The sequence below is a fragment of the Ranitomeya imitator genome, chromosome 6, assembly GCF_032444005.1.
Source record: "Ranitomeya imitator isolate aRanImi1 chromosome 6, aRanImi1.pri, whole genome shotgun sequence".
NCBI classification, from domain to species: Eukaryota; Metazoa; Chordata; class Amphibia; order Anura; family Dendrobatidae; genus Ranitomeya; species Ranitomeya imitator.
Genome location: NC_091287.1, coordinates 379061959 through 379080648, shown reverse-complemented (window position 1 = coordinate 379080648; position 18690 = coordinate 379061959). Strand labels below are relative to the sequence as shown.

The window sequence follows — 18690 nt, the reverse complement described above, 5'->3', positions numbered from 1 at the left end:
TCACTAATCCAAACTGTTAAAAGTTAATTATAAGAACAAACCTTTAAGCCCTCAACACACATGGACGTACCTGTATGTCCGTGCTGGGCTCCACAAGTGTGGATGGAGCTAAGGAGCAGATGCACGCAATTTATTCATTCAGCATCTGTCTGTAACAGCAGAAACTGGAGCTAGCTCTGATCACTGATGTTTAAACATTTGGCTACCATTGTCAACAATTGCATTTCAAAGGAGCAATTCACAGCTCCCTTCAGCCCCCCATAAAGTGATCATTTGGTGCTAATAGGTCACCATGCCAGGTTCAGGTCTGTCATTTTGGTACTCCCGTGAAGCTCAGCCATAGGTTGGGCTATATGAGAGACTATCTGTTAGGTGTCGGGATTCTCCCACTGCATAGGGAAGATCCCAAGCCTTGTCTGCCTCTGTGGTCTCCCATTCTGCTTCGGCCACAATGGGAACTGCTCAGCAAAGACATTGGTCTCAGTTTCTTGCACAGACTAGTGCTGTTCGCTTGGTTACTGCTGGTTCTCCAGTCAAAGCTATAGTAACTAGCAATAGGCAGCGGCGAGCAGGCGTTCCAGAGGCTAAGTCCAGAAATCACCCTACTGAGCATGCTCGTGAGGTGGCGACCTCTCATTGGTGGTCAGTCGTCAGCTGCTCGGGTGATGTGGCAGTTCGGAATTGGTCCACGAGCAAGGTCCTGTCTGACTGGACTTGAACAGGAACATATCAAAGATGTGTGGAACTTAACGGTAGTGTGGACTCGTCTGCTTGTGCACAGGGCAGGTGTATAGCCTTTAGAATTCCAGCACCTCCAGACATTAGTTTGAGTGAATTTAGGGCAGGCGTAAAGCCTTTAGAATTCAGGCAACTCCGGATAGGAGTTCTTGTGCGTGCACATGCTGTGTTTGTGTCCACTACCTGTTCCCTTGCCCCAGTGAGGGTAGCTTTCTTCTGTGAAGTTAACAGGATTCGTGTTAAGCACCATACCTGCTCTGTAACTATGTGCGAATAACACAGCTCTACTGCAGAGCATCTTTTCTGTTGCTATGTGCGATTGACACAGCCTTGTGTGCTATACACTGAGTGACATTTAACTAAGTGCGAGCTAACTATCACTCACTGTGTTGTTCCGCCATTGTTCATATTAGCTGCAGTTTTACATCTCTGCACGGTGGATCCCGGATTGCGATCGCACTGCATCTTAATTTATACTTAGCGTGATCCACCAACCCTAACACTATCATTTATACTATAAAGCAGTACTGTTGTAATACTGTTATTGCAAGGTCAAGTTCCCTGGGTGGACTAAAAAGTAACGTAAAATACTTAAGGAAAAAGAAAATATGCCCCCTCTTTTAGTTTAAAAATAAAGAAATATATAAAAATACAACTGATATTGCAGCAAAATAGAAAAGAGAATTGCAGTTCTTATGACACTGGACACCCTTAAAACTCCAAGAAATGTAATGAATAGGTTGGATGTTCTGCTAAGTGGTATATCAATTCTTTCTGGAGGTGGAGCATTGTGAGTCACACTGTGTAAGATGCTATATGGCATAAGACAGCAGAATTATATTTTTCTAATAAATATTATAAATAAATATTAGATAAGTAGCTAGTAAATAACTAACTAGCATAGCACTATAAACAGAGAAACCTGTGGTAGTGAAGAGTTAAAAGGGAGAATTGCTTTAATAGAAGTCTGATAAAAATGTCTGCAACAATCTGTTGTTTATCCATGACATCTTCATCATCAACAAACTCTTCTTCCTTGCCATCACTCACCCCCTCTGACTCAGCCTCTCCAGCTGCGCTTTCCTATGGTGGATTCCGTCTCTCTCACTCTTCTCGCCCCAGCAACAAACGTAGTGGAGGAGTTGGCTTGCTCCTGTCCGATACTTGCTCCTTTACCCCAATTCCGCTACCACCCTCCGCTACTGTTCCCTCGTTTGAGGTTAACTCTATTTGCATCTACTCCCCCTCCAACCTCCAGATAGCCATCATTTACTGCCCACCAGAACTAGCCATCTCCACTTTTCTTGACCGCCTGGCTACTTCACTTCCTCTCTGCCGACATCCCTACTATCATCATGGGTAACTTCAATATCCCCATTGACACTTCCACCACAGCTGCCTCTAAACTTTTATCGCTCACTGCCTCCTTCAGCCTCACTCAATGGTTCTCTGCGGCCACTCACAAAGATGGCCACACGCTGGACCTTATCTTCACCCGCTTCTGTTCACTTACTAATCTCACCCCTCCTCCTGTCTGACCACAACCTACTGACATTCTCTTCCCTCTCCTCTCCTAGTGCGCAACCCCCACTCCACAAACTCACTCACCCTCGCAGAAATCTCAAACACCTCAATTTACAATCAGATTCCTTCTTCCTCTTACAGACATAGCTTCCCTTCATGACAAAGATGCTGTTGCCACTTTTTATATCACCACAATAACAGCAACACTTAATTCAGCCGCCCCTCTCACGCATAGCAAAACTTGTACAATCAACAGGCAGCCCTGGCTGATTAGCCTGGCCAAAGAACTGAGACGGGCTTCCGGGGTCGCTGAGTGGAGATGGAAGCGATCCCACTCTACCAAGCACTTCATCGCATACAAGCAGTCCCTCGCCAGCTTCAAGTCCATGCTCACTACCACAAAACAAACTTACTTCTCATCTCTCATATCCTCCCTGTATCACAACCCTAAACAGCTTTTCAACACTTTCAATTCTCTACTCCGTACCCCAGCACCTCCTCCCTCTCCTCTCATTAGTGCTGAAGATTTTGCCTCCTTCTTTAAGCAGAAGATCGATAAGATCAGATAAAACTTTGGCCCGCAGCCCCCCCAATGCCCCTATTAGCTGCTCAGTCCTGTTCCTACAAAACCAACTTCTACACATGACAGAAGATCAGCTTTCCACCCTCCTGTCATGATCACCACTTGCACGCTTGACCCACTCTCGTCCCACCTCATCCCTAACTTTTCCACAGTCTTCATCTCAACTCTAACACACCTCTTCAGCCTCTCACTTACAAATGCTGTCTTTCCCTCATCCTTCAAACATGCCTCGATCACACCCATCCTCAAAGAGCCCTCCCTCGACCCATTCTGTGTCTAGCTATCGCCCGATATCTCTTCTCCTTTATGCCTCAAAACTACTTGAACAGCATGTCTATCTAGAACTATCCTCCCACCTCTCCTCCTGCTCCCTCTTTGACCGGTTACAATCTGGCTTCTGACCGCATCACTTAACTGAAACTGCCCTAACTAAAGTCACCAATGACCTACTAATCGCCAAGAGAAAGCGACACTACTCTGTCCTCCTTCTCCTGGACCTGTCTTCTGCCTTTGACACTGTTGACCATTCCCTCTTGCTACAGATTCTCTCATCTCTTGGCATCACAGACTTGGCCCTATCCTGGATCTCATCATATCTAACAGACCGAACATTCAGTGTCTCCCTCTCCCACACTACGTCCTCACCTTGTCCCTTACCTGTCGGTGTACCTCAAGGCTCAGTTCTAGGACCCCAACTCTTCTCCATCTACACCTTCGGCCTGGGACAGCTCATAGAATCCCACGGTTTGCAGTATCATCTCTACGCCGATGACACGCAGATCTACCTATCCGGACTTGACCTCACCTCCTTACTCGCCAAAATCCTATAATATCTGTCTGCTATCTCAGCCTTCTTTTCTGCTCGCTTTCTAAAATTGAACATAGACAAAACTGAATTCATCATCTTTCCCCCATCTCACTCTGCACGTCCACCAGTCCTATCCATCAATGTCAATGGCTGCTCACTTTCCCCAGTCCCACACGCTCGGTGCCTCGAGGTGATCCTTGACTCTGCCCTCTCTTTCAAGCCACATATCCAAGCCCTTGCCTCCTCCTGCCGACTCAAACTCAAAAATATTTCCTGGATCCGTGCATTCCTTGTCCAAGACACCAAAAAAAAACTAGTGCACACCCTTATCTCCTGCCTTGACTACTGCAACCTCCTACTCTCTAGCTTCCCCTCTAGCACTCTGGCACCACTCCAATCCATTCTACACTCTGCTGCCCGACTAATCTACCTGTCTCCCCACTATTCCTCAGCCTCTCCCCTATACCAAGCCCTTCACTGGCTTCCTATCGTCCAGAGACTCCAGTTCAAAACCCTTACTATGACATAAAAAGCCATCCACAACCTGTCTCCTCCATATATCTGTGACACGGTCTCCCGGTACTTACCTATAAGCAACCTTTGATCCTCTCAGGATCTCCTTCTCTACTCCCCTCTTATCTCTTCTTCCCACAACCGCATACAAGACTTCTCCCGTGCTTCCCCCATACTCTGGAACTCTATAAACCAACACATCAGACTCTCACCTACCACGGAAACCTTCAAAAAGAACCTGAAGACCCACCTCTTCTGACAAGCCTACATCTTTCAGTGATCCTCAATCCACTGAACTGCCGCACAACCAGCTCTACCCTCTCCTAGTGTATCCTCACCCATCCCCTGTAGACTGTGAGCCCTCGCGGGCAGGGTCCTCTCTCCTTCTGTACCCGTTAGTGCCTTGTTTTTGCTCATGTTTATTGTACTTGTCTATATTTGCCCCCTTTTCACATGTAAAGCGCCATGGAATAAATGGCACTATAAAAATGTATAATAATAATAATAATAACAACAACAAAGCAGACACATAATGTCCAGTTTACTAAATTTTTCATATCATTTAAAAATTTTTTACATGTGAATACATACTGTATGAATTGTAACTGGTCATTTATATTCATATTCTGCTTCAGAGTTATAGTTTATATGATGATAAAGCAAGAAATTCATCTCTACTTACCAGTTCTTCATTTACAAACTGTGCGTTGTATTGTGCATCTTCCTCAGTCAATGATTTTTGGACAAGCTTCTTGCAAAACAGCCAAGTGGCCAAACTGGCAATAAACATACCAATATCTGGTACAAAGACTCGGATCCCATTGCCAGGATCTGCTCCCTTTACACTGTAGAGAAAAAAATAGATATTTTATTGTCAATAAGTAGAAATAAAATACTGAATCAACCAATAAATTGGAATGAACTGTAGAGATTCCAACCCAAGCACTATGGTAATATAGTTTGTATAAGTTTACAATGAGAATGTAACTATATATTTTACTATTCTTCTGCTTCCATCTTCAACCCTCTGAAGATGCTAAATTAACTACTAAGATGCAAATAATGTAAGACCTGTAGAATGATTGCTAAAAGTATTGACTGAAAAATAGATCTATCTACTGCAGAGAATCTTTTCTGCTGCTGTGTGCGATTGACACAGCCTCGTGTGCTATACACTGAGTGATATTTAACCCCTTAGTGACAGAGCCAATATGGTACTTAATGACCGAGCCAATTTTTGCAATTCTGACCACTGTAACTTTATGAGGTTATAACTCTGGAACGCTTCAACGGATCCCGCTGATTCTGAGAATGTTTTTTCGTGACATATTGTACTTCATGTTAGTGGTAACATTTCTTCGATATTACTTGCGATTATTTATGAAAAAAACGGAAATATGGCGAAAATTTTTAAAATTTTGCAATTTTCAAATTTTGTATTTTTATGCCCTTAACCCCTTCCCGACCTTTGACGCATACGCTGCGTCATGAAAGTCGGTGCCATTCCGACCCATGACGCAGCATATGCGTCATGGAATGATTGCGTCCCTGCAGATCGGGTGAAAGGGTTAACTCCCATTTCACCCGATCTGCAGGGACAGGGGGAGTGGTAGTTTAGCCCAGGGGGGGTGGCTTCACCCCCTCGTGGCTACGATCGCTCTGATTGGCTGTTGAAAGTGAAACTGCCAATCAGAGCGATTTGTAATATTTCACCTAAAAAAATGGTGAAATATTACAATCCAGCCATGGCCGATGCTGCAATATCATCGGCCATGGCTGGACACACTAATGTGCACCCACCCCACTCCTCCGATCGCCCCCCCAGCCCCCCGATCTGTGGTCCGCTCTCCTCGGTCCTGTGCTCCGCTCCCCCGTCCTCCTGCCCGCTCCCCCCGTGCTCCAATCACACCCCCCATGCTCTAATCAAACCCCCCCGCACTCCGATCACCCCCCCCGCACAGCGATCACCCCCCCCGCACAGCGATCCCCCCCCCGTGCTCCGATCCGCCTGCCCGCACAGCGTTCCCCCAGTCCGTGCTCCAATCCACCCCCCCCCGTGTTCCGATCCACCCCCCCCCCCGTGCTCCGACGCCCCCCCCGTGGTCCCCCCCCACCCCATCATACTTACCGATCCAGCCGGGGTCCCGTCCGTCTTCTGCCTGGGCGCCGTCATCTTCCAAAATGGCGGGCGCATGTGCAGTGCGCCCGCCGAATCTGCCGGCCGGCAGATTCGTTCCAGAGTGAATTTTGATCACTGAGATATAATCTATCTCAGTGATCAAAATAAAAAAAAAAGTAAATGACACCCCCCCCCTTTGTCACCCCCATAGGTAGGGACAATAAATTTTTTTTTTTTTTTTCCACTAAGGTTGGGGTAAGAACTAGGGTTAGGGTTAGGGTTAGGGTTAGGGGTAGGGTTAGGGGTAGGGTTAGGGGTAGGGTTAGGGTTAGGGGTAGGGTTAGGGGTAGGGTTAGGGTTAGGGGTAGGGTTAGGGGTAGGGTTAGGGTTAGGGGTAGGGTTTCGGTATGTGCACACGTATTCTGGTCCTCTGCGGATTTTTCCGCTGCGGATTTGATAAATCCGCAGTGCTAAACCGCTGCGGATTTATGGCGGATTTACCATGTTTTTTCTGCGCATTTCAATGCGGTTTTACAACTGCGATTTTCTATTTGAGCAGTTGTAAAACCGTTGCGGAATCCGCAGAAAGAAGCGACATGCTGCGGAATGTAAACCGCTGCGTTTCCGTGCAGTTTTTCCGCAGCATGGGCACAGCGATTTTTGTTTCCCGTAGGTTTGCATTGAACTGTAAACTCATGGGAAAATGCTGCGGATCCGCAGCGTTTTCCGCAGCGTGTGCACATACCTTTAGAATTAGGCTATGTGCACACGGTGCGGATTTGGCTGCGGATTGGCCGCTGCGGATTCGCCACTGCGGATTCGCAGCAGTGTTCCATCAGGTTTACAGTACCATGTAAACATATGGAAAACCAAATCCGCTGTGCCCATGTTGCGGAAAATACCGCGCGGAAACGCTGCGTTGTATTTCCCGCAGCATGTCAATTCTTTGTGCGGATTCCGCAGCGTTTTACACCTGTTCCTCAATAGGAATCCGCAGGTGAAATCCGGACAAAAAACACTGGAAATCCGCGGTAAATCCGCAGGTAAAACGCAGTGCCTTTTACCCGCGGATTTTTCAAAAATGGTGCGGAAATATCTCACACGAATCCACAACGGGGGCACATAGCCTTAGGGCTAGGGTTGGGTTGGAATTAGGGTTGTGGTTAGGGTTAGGGGTGTGTTGGGGTTACGGGTGTGTTGGGGTTAGGGTTGTGATTAGGGTTATGGCTACAGTTGGGATAAGGGTTAGGGGTGTGTTGGAGTTAGAATTGAGGGGTTTCCACTGTTTAGGCACATCAGGGGTCTCCAAACGCAACATGGCGCCACCATTGATTCCAGCCAATCTTGTATTCAAAAAGTCAAATGGTGCTCCCTCACTTCCGAGCCCCGACGTGTGCCCAAACAGTGGTTCACCCCCACATATGGGGTACCAGCATACTCAGGACAAACTGCGCAACAATTACTGGGGTCCAATTTCTACTGTTACCCTTGAGAAAATAAAAAATTGCTTGCTAAAACATCATTTTTGAGGAAAGAAAAATGATTTTTTATTTTCACGGCTCTGCGTTGTAAACGTCTGTGAAGCACTTGGGGGTTCAAAGTGCTCACCACATATCTAGATAAGTTCCTTGGGGGGTCTAGTTTCCAAAATGGGGTCACTTGTGTGGGGTTTCTACTGTTTAGGCACACCAGGGGCTCTGCAAACGCAACGTGACGCCCGCAGACCATTCCATCAAAGTCTGCATTTCAAAAGTCACTACTTCCCTTCTGAGCCCCGACGTGTGCCCAAACAGTGGTTTACCCTCACACATGGGGTATCAGCTTACTCAGGAGAAACTGGACAACAACTTTTGGGGTCCAATTTCTCCTGTAACCCTTAGGAAAATAAAAAATTCTGGGCTAAAAAATTATTTTTGAGGAAAGAAAACGTATTTATTATTTTCACGGCTCTGCATTATAAACTTCTGTAAAGCACTTGGGGGTTGAAAGTGCTAACCACATATCTAGATAAGTTCCTTTCGGGGTCTAGTTTCCAAAATGGGGTCACTTGTGGGGGGTTTCTACTGTTTAGCAACATCAGGGGCTCTGCAAACGCAACGTGACGCCCGAAGAGCATTCCATCAAAGTCTGCATTTCATAACGTCACTTCTTCACTTCCGAGCCCCAACATGTGCCTAAACAGTGGTTTACCCCCACATATTGGGTATCAGCGTACTCAGGAGAAACTGGACAACAACTTTTGGGGTCAAATTTCTCCTGTTACCCTTGGGAAAATAAAAAATTGCGGGCTAAAAAATCATTTTTGAGAAAAGATTTTTTTTTTTTTTCATGGCTCTGCGTTATAAACTTCTGTGAAGCACTTGAGGGTTAAAAGTGCTCACCACACATCTAGATTAGTTCCTTTGGGGGTCTAGTTTCCAAAATGGGGTCATTTGTGGGGGATCTCTAATGTTTAGGCACACAGGGGCTCTCCAAACGCGACATGGTGTCCGCTAATGATTGGAGCTAATTTTCCATTTAAAAAGCCAAATGGCGTGCCTTCCCTTCTGAGCCCTCCCGTGCGCCCAAACAGTGGTTTACCCCCACATATGGGGTATCAGCATACTCAGGACAAACTGGACAACAACATTTGTGGTCCAATTTCTCCTATTACCACTGGCAAAATAGGAAATTCCAGGCTAAAAAATCATTTTTGAGAAAAGAAAAATTATTTTTTATTTTCATGGCCCTGCATTATAAACTTCTGTGAAGCACTTTGGGGTTTAAAGTGCTCAGTATGCATCTAGATAAGTTCCTTGGGGGGTCTAGTTTCCAAAATGGGGTCACTTGTGGGGGAGCTCCATTGCATAGGCACACAGGGGCTCTCCAAATGCGACATGGTGTCCGCTAACAAATGGAGCTAATTCTCCATTCAAAAAGTCAAAAGGCGCGCCTTCCCTTCCGAGCCCTGCCGTGTGCCCAAACAGTGGTTTACCCCCACATATGAGGTATCGGCGTACTCGGGAGAAATTGCTCAACAAATTTTAGGATCCATTTTATCCTATTGCCCATGTGAAAATGAAAAAATTGAGGCGAAAAGAAATTTTTTGTGAAAAAAAAAGCACTTTTTCATTTTTACGGAACAATTTGTGAAGCACCTGAGGGTTTAAAGTGCTCACTAGGCATCTAGATAAGTTCCTTGGGGGGTCCAGTTTCCAAAATGGGGTCACTTGTGGGGGAGCTCCAATGTTTAAGCACACAGGGTCTCTCCAAACGCGACATGGTGTCCGCTAACGATGGAGATAATTTTTCATTCAAAAAGTCAAATGGCGCTCCTTCCCTTCCGAGCCTTACCATGTGCCCAAACAGTGGTTTACCCCCACATGTGAGGTATCGGTGTGCTCAGGAGAAATTGCCAAACAAATTTTAGGATCCATTTTATCCTGTTGTCCATGTGAAAATGAAAAAATTGAGGCTAAAAGAATTTTTTTTGTGAAAAAATAGTACTTTTTCATTTTTACGGATCAATTTGTGAAGCAGCTGGGGGTTTAAAGCGCTCACTATGCATCTAGATAAGTTCCTTGGGGCGTCTAGTTTCCAAAATGGGGTCACTTGTGGGGGAGCTCCAATTTTTAGGCACACGGGGGCTCTCCAAACTTGACATGGTGTCCGCTAAAGAGTGCAGCCAATTTTTCATTCAAAAAGTCAAATGGCGCTCCTTCCCTTCCAAGCCCTGCCGTGTGCCCAAACAGTGGTTTACCCCCACATATGAGGTATCAGCGTACTCAGAACAAATTGGACAACAACTTTCGTGGTTCAGTTTCTCCTTTTACCATTGGGAAAATACAAAAATTGTTGCTGAAAAATCATTTTTGTGACTAAAAAGTTAAATGTTCATTTTTTCCTTCCATGTTGCTTCTGCTGCTGTGAAGCACCTGAAGGTTAAATAAACTTCTTGAATGTGGTTTTGAGCACCTTGAGGGGTGCATTTTTTAGAATGGTGTCACTTTTGGGTATTTTCAGCCATATAGACCTCTCAAACTGACTTCAAATGTGAGGTGGTCCCTAAAAAAAATGGTTTTGTAAATTTCGTTGTAAAAATGAGAAATCGCTGGTCAAATTTTAACCCTTATAACTTCCTAGCAAAAAAAAATTTTGTTTACAAAATTGTGCTGATGTAAAGTAAACATGTGGGAAATGTTATTTATTAACTATTTTTTGTCACATACCTCTCTGGTTTAACAGAATAAAAATTCAAAATGTGAAAATTGCGAAATTTTCAAAATTTTCGCCAAATTTCCGTTTTTATCACAAATAAACACAGAATTTATTGACCTAAATTTACCACTAACATGAAGCCCAATATGTCACGAAAAAACAATCTCAGAACCGCTAGGATCCATTGAAGCGTTCCTGAGTTATTACCTCATAAAGGGACACTGGTCAGAATTGCAAAAAACGGCAAGGTCTTTAAGGTCAAAATAGGCTGGGTCATGAAGGGGTTAAATCAGAGAGATATGTCATGAAAAATACTTAATAAGTAACATATCCCACATGTCTAGTTTACATCAGCACAATTTTGGAAACAAAATTTTTTTTTGTTAGGGAGTTATAAGGGTTAAAAGTTGACCAGCAATTTCTCATTTTTACAACACCATTTTTTTTAGGGACCACATCACATTTGAAGTCATTTTGAGGGGTCTATATGATAGAAAATAACGAAGTGTGACACCATTCTAAAAACTACACCCCTCAAGGTTCTCAAAACCACATTAAAGAAGTTTATTAACACTTTACGTGCTTCACAGGAACTGAAACAATGTGGAAGGAAAAAATGAACATTTAACTTTTTTTTTGCAAACATCTTAATTCAGAACCATTTTTTTTATTTTCACAAGTGTAAAAACAGAAATGTAACCATAAATTTTGTTATGCAATTTCTCCTGAATACGCCAATACCCCATATGTGGGGGTAAAGCACTTTTTGGGCGCACCGCAGAACTTAGAAGTGAAGGAGCGCCATTTGACTTTTTCAATGCAGAATTGGCTGGAATTGAGATCGGACGCCATGTCACGTTTAGAGAGCCCCTGATGTGCCTAAACAGTGGAAACGCCCCACAAGTGACACCATTTTGGAAACTAGACCCCTTAAGGAACTTATCTAGATGTGTGGTGAGCACTTTGAACCCCCAAGTGCTTCACAGAAGTTTATAACGTAGAGCCGTGAAAATAAAAAATCGCTTGTTTACACAAAAATGATCTTTTCGCCCACAAATTCTTATTTTCACAAGGGTAACAGGAGAAATTAGACCACAAAAGTTGTTGTGCGATTTCTCCTGAATACGCCTATACCCCATATGTGAGGGTAAACCATTGTTTGGGCGCACCGCAGAGCTTGGAAGTGAAGGAGTGCCGTTTTACTTTTTCAATGTAGAATTGGCTGGAATTGAGATTGGACGCCATGTCGCGTTTGGAGAGCCCCTGATGTGCTTAAACAGTGGAAACCCCCCACAAGTGACACCATTTTGGAAACTAGACCCCTTAAGGAACTTATCTAGATGTGTGGTGAGCACTTTGAACCCCCATGTGCTTCACAGAAGTTTATAACGTAGAGCCATGAAAAAAAAAATCGCATTTTTTCTACAAAAATGATCTTTTTGCCCACATATTTTTATTTTCACAAGGGTAACAGGAGAAATTAGACCACTATAGTTGTTGTGCAATTTCTGCTGAGTACGTCGATACTCAATATGTGGGGGTAAACCACTGTTTGGGCGCACCGCAGAGCTTGGAAGAGAAGGAGTGCCGTTTTACTTTTTCAATGTAGAATTGGCTGGAATTGAGATCGGACGCCATGTCGCGTTTGGAGAGCCCCTGATGTGCCTAAACAGTAGAAATCCCCCACAAGTGACCGCATTTTGGAAACTAGACCCCTTAAGGAACTTATCTAGATGTGTGGTGAGCACTTTGAACCCCCATGTGCTTCACAGAAGTTTATAACGTAGAGCCATGAAAAAAAAAAGTCGTGAAAATAAAAAAGATTTTTTTTTCCACGTAAAAGATTTTTTAGCCCCCAAGTTTTTATTTTCACAAGGGTAACAAGAGAAATTGGACCCCAAAAGTTGTTGTCAAATTTGTCCTGAGTATGCTGGTACCCCATATGTGGGGGTAAACCACTGTTTGGGCGCACGTCAGAGCTCGGAAGGAAGGAGCGCCGTTTTGGAATGCAGACTTTGATAGAATGGTCTGCGGGCATTACGTTGCGTTTGCAGAGCCCCTGATGTACCTAACCAGTAGAAACCCTCAACAAGTGACCCAATTTTGGAAACTAGACCCCCCAAGGAACTTATCTAGATGTGTGTTGAGAACTTTGAATGCCCAAGTGCTTCACAGAAGTTTAGAATGCAGAGTCGTGAAAATAAAAAATATTTTTATTTCCACAAAAAAGATATTGTAGCCCCCAAGTTTTTATTTTCACAAGGGTAACAGTTGAAATTGGACAGCAATAGTTGTTGTCCAATTTATCCCGAGTACGCTGATGCGCCATATGTGGGGGTAAACCACTGTTTGGGCGCACGGCAGAGCTCGGAAGGGAAGGAGCGCCTTTTTGGAATTTAGACTTTGATAGAATGGTCTGTGGGCATTATGTTGCGATTGCAGAGCCCCTGATGTATGTAAACTGTAGTAACCCCCCACAAGTGACCCCATTTTGGAAACTAGACCCCCCAAGGAACTTATCTAGATGTGTGGTGAGAACTTTGAATGCCCAAGTGCTTCACAGAAGTTTAGAATGCAGAGTTGTGAAAATAAAAAATATTTTTTTTTTCACAAAAAAGATATTGTAGCCCCCAAGTTTTTATTTTCACAAGGGTAACAGGAGAAATTGGACCACTAACGTTGTTGTCCAATTTATCCTGAGTATGCTGATGCCCCATATGTGGGGGTAAACCACTGTTTGGGCGCACGGCAGAGCTCGGAAGGGAAGGAGCGCCGTTTTGGAATGAAGACTTAGATAGAATGGTCTGTGGGCGTTATGTTGCGTTTGCAGAGCCTCTGATGTACCTAAACAGTAGTAACCCCCCCAAGTGACCCTGTTTTGGAAACTAGACCCCCCAAGGAACTTATCTAGATGTGTGGTGAGAACTTTGAATGCCCAAGTGCTTCACAGAAGTTTAGAATGCAGAGTCATAAAAAAAAAAAAAAAAATCCACAAAAAAGATTTTGTAGCCCCCAAGTTTTTATTTTCACAAGGGTAACAAGACAAATTGGACCCCAGAAGTTGTTGTCCAATTTGTCCCGAGTACGCTGATGCCCCATATGTGGGGGTAACCCACTGTTTGGGCGCACGGCAGAGCTCAGAAGGGAGGGAGCACCATTTGACTTTTTGAGCGCAAAATTGGCTGTCGTGTTTGGAGACCCCCTGATGTACCTAAACAGTGGAAACCCCCCAATTCAAGCTCCAACCCTAACCCCAACACACCCCTAACCCTAATCTCAACCTGATCCATAATCCTAATCACTAACCCTAACCATAATCACAACCCTTACCCCAAAACAACCCTAATGTCAACCCCAACCATAACCCTAATCAAAACCCTAAATCCAACACACCCCTAATCCTAATCTCAACCCTAACCTCAAACCTAACCCTAATCCCAATACACCCCTAATCACAACCCTAACCTTAACCCTAATCCCAAACCTAACCCTAATCCCAACCGTAACCCTAATTCCAACCCTAACCCTAATACCAACCCTAATCCAAACCCTAACCCTAATCCCAACTCTAACCCTAACTTTAGCCCCAACCCTAGCCCTAACTTTAGCCCCAACCCTAACCCTAGCCCTAAGGCTACTTTCACACTTGCATCGTTTGGCATCCGTCACAATCCGTCGTTTTGGACAAGAAACGGATCCTGCAAATGTGCCCGCAGGATGCGTTTTTTGCCCATAGACTTGTATTGCCGACGGATCGTGACGGATGGCCACACGTCGCGTCCGTCGTGCACTGGATCAGTTGTGTTTTGGCGGACCGTCGGCACAAAAAACGTTCAATGAAACGTTTTTTTGTACGTCGCATCCGCCATTTCTGACCGCGCAAGCGTGGCCGTAACTCCGCCCCCTCCTTCCCAGGACATAGATTGGGCAGCGGATGCGTTGAAAAACTACAGCCGCTGCCCACGTTGTGCACAATTTTCACAACGTGCGTCGGTATGTCGGGCCGACGCATTGCGACGGCCCCGTACCGACGTAAGTGTCAAAGAAGCCTAACCCTAAATTTAGCCCCAACCCTAACCCTAGATTTATCCCCAACCCTAACCCTAAATTTAGCCCCAACCCTAGCCCTAACCCTAGCCCTAACCCTAGCCCTAACCCTAGTCCTAACCCTAACCCTAGCCCTAACCCTAGCCCTAACCCTATCACTAGCCCTAGCCCTAACCCTAGCCCTAGCCCTAACCCTAATTTTAGCCCCAACTGCTGTTCTCCTGCCGGCCAGCAGATGGAGACAGATGGCGGGCGCACTGCGCATGCGCCCTCCATTTTCTTTTGCCGGCGGCCAGGAGGAGCAGCAGGAGGATCCAGGGACACAGGTGAGTATGACAGGGTCCCCGAATCCCCTTATTTCTCTGTCCTCTGATGTGCGATCACATCAGAGGACAGAGAATTACACTTTGCTTTTTTTTTTTTTTGCGGTTGCCGGTAAACAGTTAATTACCGGCGATCGCAAAACAGGGGTCGGTAAAACCGACCCCGATCATGCTCTTTGGGGTCTCAGCTACCCCCGGCAGCCGAGACCCCAAAGATTCTCGCGGGGCTGGCCGGCGGGCGCACTGCGCATGCGCCCGCCATTTTGAAGATGGCGGCGCCCACCGGGAGCCACGAGGAGCACTGGGGGAGATAGGTGAGTATTGGTGGGCTACCTGGGACCCCTTTTCTCTGTCCTCCGATGTGCGATCACATCGGAGGACAGAGAAATTAAAAAGAGATCGCGTTTTTTTTTTGCGATCGCCGGTAAACGGTTAATTACCGGCGATCGCAAATGCGGGGTGGGTAAAAAAAACCCCGAATCATGTTCTCTGGGGTCTCGGCTACCCCCGGCAGCCGAGACCCCGGAGAAAATCCGACTCTGGGGGGCGCTATTCACTTTTTCCACAGCGCCGTTAATTAACAGCGCTGTGGTTTAAGTACCCTTAGCGGCCGCCGTTAAAAGGCGTATCGGCGGTCGCTAAGGGGTTAAAGGGAACCTGTCACCCCCCAGGCGTTTGAAACTAAAAGAGCCACCTTGTGCAGCAGTAATGCTGCATTCTGACAAGTTATTGGTGCTGTAAATGCAGAAATAATCCATTTTGCAATTTGTCAGAAATACCTGTTTTCAGTCCTGGAGGCTGGTCTTTCCCCCCCCTGCTGCATACGCCTCACAGCCGTAACTCAAGTCTTCTTGGCGCCGGGCGCCGCCTCCTCAGCGCTGTTTGTTTTGAAATCTGCCGGCGCCTGCGCTCTTTTGTCTTGCCTGGGGCAGGCGCAGTGAGCACTGCCCATCTGTCCTTATATGCAGTCTTGCCGACTGTGCCTGTGTGTGAGGCCGCCCTGCTTGTGAATCCCAGCCCCTCAGTGTCTTATGATTTAGTCACACTGCGGGGCTGGGATTCCTGGGCATGTGCACTGCGACCTGGGTGAGTGGCTTAGACACGCAGGGCTGGGATTCACAAGCAGGGCGGACGCACAGGCGCAGTCAACGAGACTGCATATGAGGACAGACGGGCAGCGCTCACTGCGCCTGCCCCAGGCATGACAGAAGAGCGCAGGCGCCGTCAGATTTCAAAACAAACAGCGCTGAGTCAAAAAGACTTGAGTGACGGCTGTGAGGCGTCTGCAGCAGGGGGGGGGAAGACCTACCTCCAGGACTGAAGACAGGTATTTCGGACAGATTACAAAACGGATTATTTCTGCATTTACAGCACCAATAACTAAAAGAGCCACCTTGTCAGAATGCAGCATTACTGCTGCACAAGGTGGCTCTTTTAGTTTCAAACGCCTGGGGGGGTGACAGGTTCCCTTGAACTCAGTGCGAGCTTTTCCTCGCTGTGTTGTTTCGCCATTGTTCATATTAGCTGCAGTTTTCCATCTCTGCACAGTGAACCCCGGGTTGCGATCGCACTTAAACTTAATTCATATTTTACTTAGTGCGATCTGCCAACCCTAACAGTATCTTATCGCCAGGGTCTGGCTAGCAATGGCGGACGAGCAGCATTTACAGCGATACATCCAACAGCTGGAGGGCAGGTTATCCGCTCTAGAGTGCACGACTACAGCTGTGGATATTACCGCAGTAGCGGCTCAGGCGCCCAGTGAACCTGTGTCCAGAGTTTCCACTGCCACCTCTGTTCCGTCTCTCACACACTTTCCTCTGCCCGATAAGTTCTCAGGGAAAGGAAGAGACTGTCGGGGATTCGTGAACCAGTGCTCTATTCATTTGGAGCTACTGGCATCATGTTTCCCATCAGAGCGGGCTAAGGTGGGGTTGTGGTTGATCTCCTTATTAATGGACAGGGTCTTGGAGTGGGCTACGCCACTGTAGGAGAGCAATGACCATGTGGTGCAGTGTCTCTCGTTTTCTGAGTGCTCTGAAACAGGTCTTCTTAGGACCTCATGTTACCCACGACTCCGTGCTCCTACTCTTGGCATTGACCCAGGACTCCTCCATGGTCAGCAAGTTTGCCATCCAATTTCGTACTTTAGCAACCGAGTAGGAGTGGTTGGATAAAGTCCTAATTCCGGTATTCGGTAAGGTGCTTGTTGATCATGTAAAGGATGTTCTGGCCATTAGGGAGATTCCTTTCACACTGGAGGACCTTATAGCAGTCTGTACCCGCATCGACCTTCGGCATGCCGAACGAAAGTTGGAGTGAGCCCAGTGTAGGCAGAGGTTTAGACTGGCTCCAAAATTTGCCAAACCTATGGAGTCTTCGGCTCAGGCTAGCGAGCCTGTGGAAGCCATGGAGGTATCGAGAGCAAAATTGAGTTCTTGTTCCGCTCGCACACACCCGACCTGCCATGTCTGTAGGCAGGAAGCCCACTATGCCAACTGGTGTCCCTAGCAGCAGGGAAAACGACTGCGTCTAGTTGCTATCGTTGGAGGCTCACTAGACACAGTGGAGATGTCTTCCAAACTAACTTTTAGGGTGACACTTTCTTATGGATTGACCTCCCAGAGGTTTGCGTGAACTCCGGGGCTCAGGGTAATTTTATGTCCTCCGCTTTCGCCCAACGGCACGCAATACCTCTCTAGTAATGCTCACCAAGCCAAACACCATCTGGGTGGTAAATGGCTCCGTTTTATCCTCTCAGATCACACATCAGACCATTCCTCTCTCCCTTGCTATTTCTCCAAAACATCAGGAGATAATTTCTTTATTGGTCAATCCTGAGGGTATAGACGAAGTATTATTCGGTATACCTTGGTTGCATCACCATTCACCTCACATTGACTGGTCTACTGGGAACATATTAGGATGGAGTAGGTCTTGTGAGGGACGGTGTCTGGGGCCCCAGGTTCTGATCGGTTCATCCAAGGTCACCACAGATCTAACCTCTCTCCCTAAACATTATTGGCAATATGCAGATGTGCTCTCCAAAAAAGCCTCTTCCGCCTCATCGCCCATATGACTGTCCTATTGACCTCTTGCCGGGTTCTGAGCCTCCCTGGGGGCGCGTTTACCCGCCATCTCTCCCAGAGACTGAGGCTATGTCCCAATACATCAGGGAGAATTTGGATAGAGGGTTTATTAGGAAGTCAGTGTCTCCTGCTGGGGGGGAGCTTCTTCTTTGTTCAGAAGAAGAACGGGGAATCCATGCATTGACTATAGGGGGTTAAATGCTATTACCATCAAAAATAAATACCCTCTGTCTCTCATCTCAGAGCTCTTTGACAGACTGCGAAGGGCTAGGGTATTTTCCAAGTTAGATCTAAGTGGAGTATCTGGTAATGCCGTTTAGTCTCTGAAACTCTCCTGCCGTCTTCCAAGACTTTGTTAACGACATCTTTCGGGAGTTGCTATCCACCTCAGTAGTAGCATATCTGGATGATATACTTATTTACTCTCCAGATATTGATACTCACCGAAGAGATGTCTGTAAAGTCTTCAAACTCTTACGAGCGAATTCCCTTTTCGTTAAGTCAGAGAAGTGTACGTTTGAGCAGGAGTCTTTGCCTTTCCTGGGGTATATTATCTCGGCCAAGGGGTTGGCCATGGATCCTGCAAAACTGGTCTCTGTTATGAACTGGCAAGAGCCGCATTCCCTAAAAGCGGTGCAAAGCTTTATGGGGTTTATCAACTATTATTGGCAGTTCACTCCACATTTCTCTACCCTAGTAGATCCTCTGGTAGCCCTCACCAAGAAGGGAGCTAACCCCATGCAGTGGTC

General features: G+C 46.3%; 1 protein-coding gene across 1 annotated transcript in view; it reads right to left on the bottom strand.

The window, feature by feature from the left end:
- Positions 1–18690, bottom strand: part of PIEZO2 (piezo type mechanosensitive ion channel component 2) — a 628465-nt gene that overhangs the window by 271138 nt on the left and 338637 nt on the right. Inside the window, exon 5 of the mRNA XM_069731039.1 lies at positions 4849–5011. Coding sequence (XP_069587140.1) covers positions 4849–5011 — 163 coding nt within the window. The remainder of the gene's footprint in view (positions 1–4848; positions 5012–18690) is intronic.